General features: G+C 63.3%; 1 protein-coding gene across 1 annotated transcript; it reads left to right on the forward strand.

Moving 5' to 3' along the window:
- The first annotated feature begins 30 nt into the window (after positions 1 to 30).
- On the forward strand, positions 31 to 6,331 carry LOC104984087. The gene is made up of 2 exons (XM_010833706.1): positions 31 to 2,881; positions 3,206 to 6,331. The coding sequence occupies exon 2, from the start codon at positions 3,945 to 3,947 to the stop codon at positions 5,019 to 5,021; it is 1,077 nt and encodes a 358-aa protein (XP_010832008.1). The 5' UTR covers positions 31 to 2,881; positions 3,206 to 3,944; the 3' UTR covers positions 5,022 to 6,331.
- Positions 6,332 to 6,673: the final 342 nt, after the last annotated feature.

A 6,673-nucleotide genomic window follows, 5' to 3' on the forward strand; every position in this document is an offset into this window, starting at 1 on the left:
CCAGAGCACAACTGGCCTCAAGGTGACCGATACACAGTTTGCAGGCAACTGGGTAAAATCTGTCAACCCAGGAGGCTGTCACTTGGCTGAGCCCAGCTCGGGGCCTCAGGAGAGCCAGCCTGGTCATCGTACACCTGGCAGGAGATGCCTCCCAGGTGCTCCAGCAGGTCTCCTGTGGCGCCATGCCCTCCACAAGCCCTGAGCCTGGCACCAACCCACCCACAGCCAGCCCAGGCCGCCCAGCCCCCATGACTGTTCAGCCCTCTGAACGCCCCACATCCAGGGTCCCCACGCAGACGGCCTACAGCACGAACGGGGCTTTTTGCCAAGGGCTCTACTGCGGTGTTACTATAGTGACCACCACAGTGAGACATGGGGCAGCAAACCCTGCCAACTGTATGGCCAACCAGCCCCCACGGCCGGGCCTCACGGCCTGAGCTTCAGAGACCAGACCTTCGGCCTTCTGGGCCACTCTGGGCGGATGCGGCCCACGGGCCCGTATCCAGACTCTGAGACGACTGCACTGACCCTGCAGCCACACGTCCTAGCCCAGCAAGCTGGCCCTGACCACTAGCACTCAGTACACCCCCAAACGGGGTCAGGAAGGACAGAGCCCACGCTGGGCAAACCGTCAGGTCAAGTTTCCCAGGGGCAGGACCCGAGACACCTCCAACCCTGCTGGGAGCTCAGGGAAGCTGACAGCAGTGGACGCTGGAGCTCGCCCTGTACTCAACTGCATAGGAGCTCGCCAGGGAGCAGGCTGGGAGGGGTTCATGCAGAGGCAGCAGCTCCCAGCATGCTGCCAGACCCGAGGTAGGGGAGTCTGGATCCAGGCCCGGCCTGAAGGGGCTCGGGGGGCCTCTCACATGTAGCAGGGGTGTGCAGGTCCCTTGTGCAGTGTCCAGAGATCATGGACAGGGCGGGCACTGCACCAGAAGCCAAGCCAGTGACCAGCCTCTGCAGGAAGCGCCCGTGGGAGCCAACACCTAAGTCTCCCTCCCAGCCCTGTGGCATGGCCACCTGCCATCCCACAGGTCAGCCTGGGGAGCTCAAGATGGACTGTCGTCCCTACCTGCCAGGTTCCTGTGCAGGACGCTGTCCACGGCCGCAATGCTTTGGCCTCTGCTCAGCTTCTGAGGTTCCCTGGCCCACCACCACTGACCTGAATGGGCTCGGAGTGCAGGCCCAGCAGTTCATAAGACCTGGGCTCAGAGAGCCACTCGGTCCAGGGTGCACTCAGCCCTGCACCTGGAGGTGGGTCCTCCATGGCCGCAGCATTGGCTGGGCAAGGAGGCATCACAGGCCACCCTGCCGTTGGGCCGTCCAGCCCTGGACCAGGACTAGGTTCTCAGAACCCTCCCCACCACGGGACCCGTCCAGACCTGGGCCAGCTGACAGCTCCCAAGGGCTCCACACCCAGCAGACAAGACCAAGGGGGCGCTGAAAACCAACAACTGGGGTTTCTGATGCCGGCTGTGTCACGGTGGTATTGTGGTAGCTATTGTGGTAGTTATTATGGTACCACAGTGACACTGTCCAGGACAGAAACCCCCGTCCCAAGGTCCCAGACCAGGGAGCCTGTCTTCCAAGACCGGGGTACCGCCCTGCCCTCCTGACCATCAGACTGCACCCTGCACGCCCTCACCCCACTGGCTCAGGAAAGCAACAGCCTGAGGAAGGGTCCTGGGCCAGGCGCTGGGCTATGGGGACCCAGACAATGAGACCCCCAGCAGGTTCCAGCCCCCTGACCCCGGAGGAACTTCCAGAGGCCTGTGCCAGGCTGGGGACCGACCCTAAGAACCCTCCCCCGACAGGGCCCGTCCAGACAGCTCTCGAGGTCTCCATGTTCACCAGACAAGACCAAGGGGGCGCTGAAGGCCAGCAACTGGGGTTTTTGATGCCGGCTGTGTCACGGTGGTAGTTATGGTGGTTATGGTTATGGTGGTTATGGTTGTTATGGTTATGGTTATGGTTATGGTTATACCACAGTGATACTCTCTGGGACAAAAACCCCTGCCCCTGAGGGTCCACGACCAGGGAATCTGTAAGCTGTGTTTGGGGCACCGCCCTGCCCTCCTGACTATCGGATTGCACCCTGCACGCCCTCACCCTGCTGACTCGGGCAGCAACAGCCTAAGATAAGGGTCCTGGGCCAGGCGCTGGGCTGTGGAGACCCAGACAATGAGATCTCCAGCAGGTTGCCACCTCCTGACCCTGGAGGAACTGCCGCAGGCCTGTGCCAGGCTGGGGACCGACCCTAAGAACCCTCCCCCCGCAGGGCCCGTCCAGACCTGAACCAGCTGACAGCTCCCGAGGGCTCCATGCCCCCCAGATGAGACCAAGGGGGCGCCGAAGGCCAGGAGCTGGGGTTTCTGATGCCGGCTGTGTCACAGTGGTAGTTGTTACAGTGGTTATGGTTATGGTTGTGGTTATGGTTATGGTTATGGTTATGGTTATACCACAGTGACACTCTCTGGGACAAAAAACCCTGCCCCTGAGGGTCCACGACCAGGGAATCTGTAGGCTGTGTTTGGGGCACCGCCCTGCCCTCCTGACTATCGGATTGCACCCTGCACGCCCTCACCCTGCTGACTCGGGCAGCAACAGCCTAAGATAAGGGTCCTGGGCCAGGCGCTGGGCTGTGGAGACCCAGACAATGAGATCTCCAGCAGGTTCCCACCTCCTGACCCCGGAGGAACTGCCGCAGGCCTGTGCCAGGCTGGGGACCGACCCTAAGAACCCTCCCCCTGCAGGGCCATCCAGACCTGGGCCAGCTGACAGCTCCCGAGGACTCCACGTCCACCAGACGAGACCAAGGGGACGCCGAAGGCCAGCAGCTGGGGTTTCTGATGCCGGCTGTGTTGTGGTGATGATACGATAGGTGTGGTTGTAGTTATTGTAGTGTTGCTACCACAGTCACGCTCTCAGTGTCAGAAACCCCTGCCCCGAGGTCCCAGACCAGGGAGCTTGTCCTCCAGGTCCGGGGTACGGCCCTGCCCTCGTGACCATCGGACTGCACCCTGCATGCCCTCACCCTGCTGACTCAGGGCAGCAACAGAATGAGGAAGGGTCCTGGGCCAAGAGCTTGGCTGCTGGGACCCAGACAATGAGGCCCCCAGCAAGTTCCAGCCCCCTGACCCTGGAGGAGGTTGTGCAGGTCAGAGGCCGGCTGGGGACCGGATCCTCAGAACCCTCCCTGCCGCGGGGCCCGTCCAGACTGGACCAGCTGACAGCTCCCAAGGACTCCACGCCCACCAGACGAGACCAAGGGGGCGCTGAAGGCCAGCAGCCGGGGTTTCTGATGCCAGCTGTGTCACGGTGGTAGTTATAGTGGTTATGGTTGTGGTTATGGTTATGGTTATGGTTATACCACAGTGACACTCTCTGGGACAAAAACCCCTGCCCCTGAGGGTCCACGGCCAGGGATCCTGTAGGCTGTGTTTGGGGCACCGCCCTGCCCTCCTGACCATCGGACTGCACCCTGCACGCCCTCACCGGGCTGTCTCAGGGCAGCAAGAGCCTGAGGAAGGGTCCTGGGCCAGGAGCTGGTCTGCGGAGACCCAGACAGGAGACCCTCAGCAGCTTCCCGCCCCTGACTCTAGAGGAACTTGTGCAGGCCTGAGGCAGGCTGGGCCTCTGCTGGGACGCCATGGTCTCAGCCACTCATATCGATGGCCACAGGCGGGCAGTGGGCCAGGATCAGACTCAAAGGCCCACACTCCCGGGTCCTGTCCTGCCCGGCAGCCCAACCTGGTCACAGAGGTCCCGGGCCTGGGGCCCACTGGGGTTCCGGGCAGCCGTGGGTCATCACGGAGCTGAGGGGAGCGACACCGCGATAGGAGATGTAGCCAAACCGGCCCCCAGGTCCCCGACCCCGGTACGCGACCCCTGGACAGCTGAGTGTGGCCCAGCCTGCACCGCCTCAGACCTGGGGTGAGCCAGCGATGCCCAGCGGTGCCTCGTCTCCAGGTCCTGGAGCTGGGCGAGTCATGGGTCCCGACTGTGTCCCCACCCTCCTCCGTGTCTCCAGAGTCACCGGCCAGAACTGCCCCCAGTGTCCCGAGCTGCTCAGGGTCATGTCCAGCCCCTGCAGACCCCGCATACACACCCAGGAGGCTCAGAGCTGCACTGTCCACAAGTGCCCACCAGGACCACAGCCCCCCACGCCCTGCCTGCTGCCCGGGGCCGTCCGCAATGCTGGCTCACAGGGAGCGGACCTGGAGGACCACATGGGGGGCAGGATCGAGGCAGCACTCAGGCCCCGTTTCAGGAGGGAGCCCTGGGAAGCCCACCCCAAAAGAGGCCCTCGGGTCCTCGTCCCAGCCACGGGGCAGCCCCAGGGCCGTCTCCTCCTGGGGGACAGTCTCTCACGCAGGTCCTCCTCAGGAGCCCCACAGTATGGCCCCTCCGGGTGTTCACCTCTGCCCCAGCTCTGGGGTCTCGGCCACCCCAGGCAGCCATGGTGCCCCGGCCCACAGCAGGACCCCCAGAAGCCCGTGGGCCCCGTGGGCTCTACATTCCGGTGTGTCCACAGCCTGCCCCTGCCCGCCGTCACCCTGAGCCTGTCTGCAAGAGGAACTGGACCCCGCGCGGGGCAGAGGTTCAGGGCGGCACTCACCAAGCTCCTTTCCTGGGAGTGGGCCACGCGCCAGACCTCAGGGCCAGCGCTGGTCTCTCTAGGGCGGTGGCTTGACACAGCCGGGCATCCCAGCAACCTCTTTTCTGTGTGGCAATGCCTCGCCCTGCCACCGCCCCCAGACAGGAAAGCCCTTAAGCCCCAGGCAAGCTCAGGTGACAGCTGCTCACTGAGTCTGACTGCAAAGCCCCTTCCTGCCTGGCTTCCTGCCCTGCCCCACCCCACACACAGGCCTGGAGGTCCACAGAGAGTTCTAGCAGAGAGCGGGACTGCCCTGCCCAGAGGCAGGGTGCCCTCCACTCCTTCCCTCGTTCACCATCCAGGGACCCTGCACGGGGCCTGGGCGGGGGCCACAGTCAGGTGCAGGCCTCGCTGCAGTCCTTGAGCAAAGACGCAGAGCATGACAGGGAGGCCGGGTCTCCCTGCTCAGGCTGGCCTGGAGTCGGTCAGCGTGACTTCCTGGAGGAGGCAGCACTTTCAGCTACAGTTGGAGGGACGAGCATCTAGGACTCAGTGACAGGACACAGGGGTGCACGAGGGCACCTCAGGACCCTGCCTGCGCCGGCCGGGGGAGGACGGAGAAACAGCTCAAGGACTGGAGGCTCGGGGCTCTGACACCCTGTGCTCAGGCAGGAAGGGCTCCAGCAGGCAGGGGCTCCTTGGCCCCAAAGCTCTCAGTGCTCCTGACCCTGCACAGTGGGGAGGGCCTGAGGTCATGCAAAGGCCCCCCACACCTGCTCCAGGTCCCTAAGATCCACGCAAAGCTCTAATCCCCAAGATCACCCAGAGTCTCACTGAAATGCAGAAAGCGGTGCAGCAGTCGGGGCAGGGGGCACCAGGAGACACCCTGGTCCACAATGCTGGGGACCCCAGAGAGCCCTGACGGCTCCCTCCCTGGTCACACTGCCGTCCACCTGGAGCTCAACACAGACCACTGGGAATGCGCTCCCTGGGCCCTGAGAGCCGCTGTTCCCCTCGCTGTCAGTCACCAGCGTGCACACCCTCAGGTCCTGGCTGGTCACAGGCCCAGGCCTCCTCTCCCTCCAGCCTGGCCCAGGCCGAGCATGAGACACCGCCACACCCACGGCCCCACCTCCAGGTCGCACTCTGCCCACCCACTCCCCTCTCCAGTTCCGTCCCTACAGTCCCCCTGACCCCCAACCCCGCACCTTTACCCTCCCCACCCCACCCCCTCACTTTTCCCTCCATGAACCCCCTGCACTGCTACTCCCCTCTCTGCCCTGGCCCTGGGGTCTCCTCACCCAACTAGGTCAACCCGACACCACACCCGAGCCCCGAGCCCCCTTCTGCCCAGCACAGCCCACGTGGGACCCCTCCACCCACAGCTCCTGTCCTTCGCCTCTGGGGCCGATCTTCCTCACGCCCGCCCAACGCCCATCCTCCCCTCGTCCTTCCCAGTGCAGCCAGGGCCCCTCTGCCCCCAGGGGCATCCACGTGACCCTGGTATTCACCGTGAGATGCACCGCAGTCCAAGGGCAGGGCTTCCAGAGTGCAGCTCACTCTCTGCCCATCCTGGGACGCAGATGCAGTGTCCGGGATGAGCAGCCCCTTTGCCCACCAACTACGGACAGCAGAGGAGAATTCAGACACATCCTTGGTCCCAGTGGTGAAGAACTGATGCTTTTGAACTGTGGTGTTGGAGGAGACTCTTGAGAGAGTCCCTTGGACTGCAAGGAGATCCAACCAGTCTTGAGGAGTCATTGGAGGACTGATGCTGAAGCTGAAGCTCCAATACTTTGGCCACCTGATGGGAAGAGCTGACGACTCCTGGAAAAGACCCTGATGCTGGGAAAGACTGAAGGCGGGAGAAGAAGGGACAACAGAGGGTGAGATGGTTGAATGGCATCACTGACTCAGTGGACATGAGTTTGAGCAAGCTCCAGGAGATGGTGATGGACAGGGAGGCCTGGCGTGCTGCAGTCCATGGGGTCACAGAGTCAGACACGACTGAGTGACTGAAGGACTGAGCATGACTTCACAATAAGCAAACAGCACCTACACATGATCAGACCAAAC

Source organism: Bison bison, unplaced genomic scaffold (assembly GCF_000754665.1).
Source record: "Bison bison bison isolate TAMUID 2011002044 unplaced genomic scaffold, Bison_UMD1.0 scf7180017863841, whole genome shotgun sequence".
In the NCBI taxonomy this organism is placed as follows: Eukaryota; Metazoa; Chordata; class Mammalia; order Artiodactyla; family Bovidae; genus Bison; species Bison bison.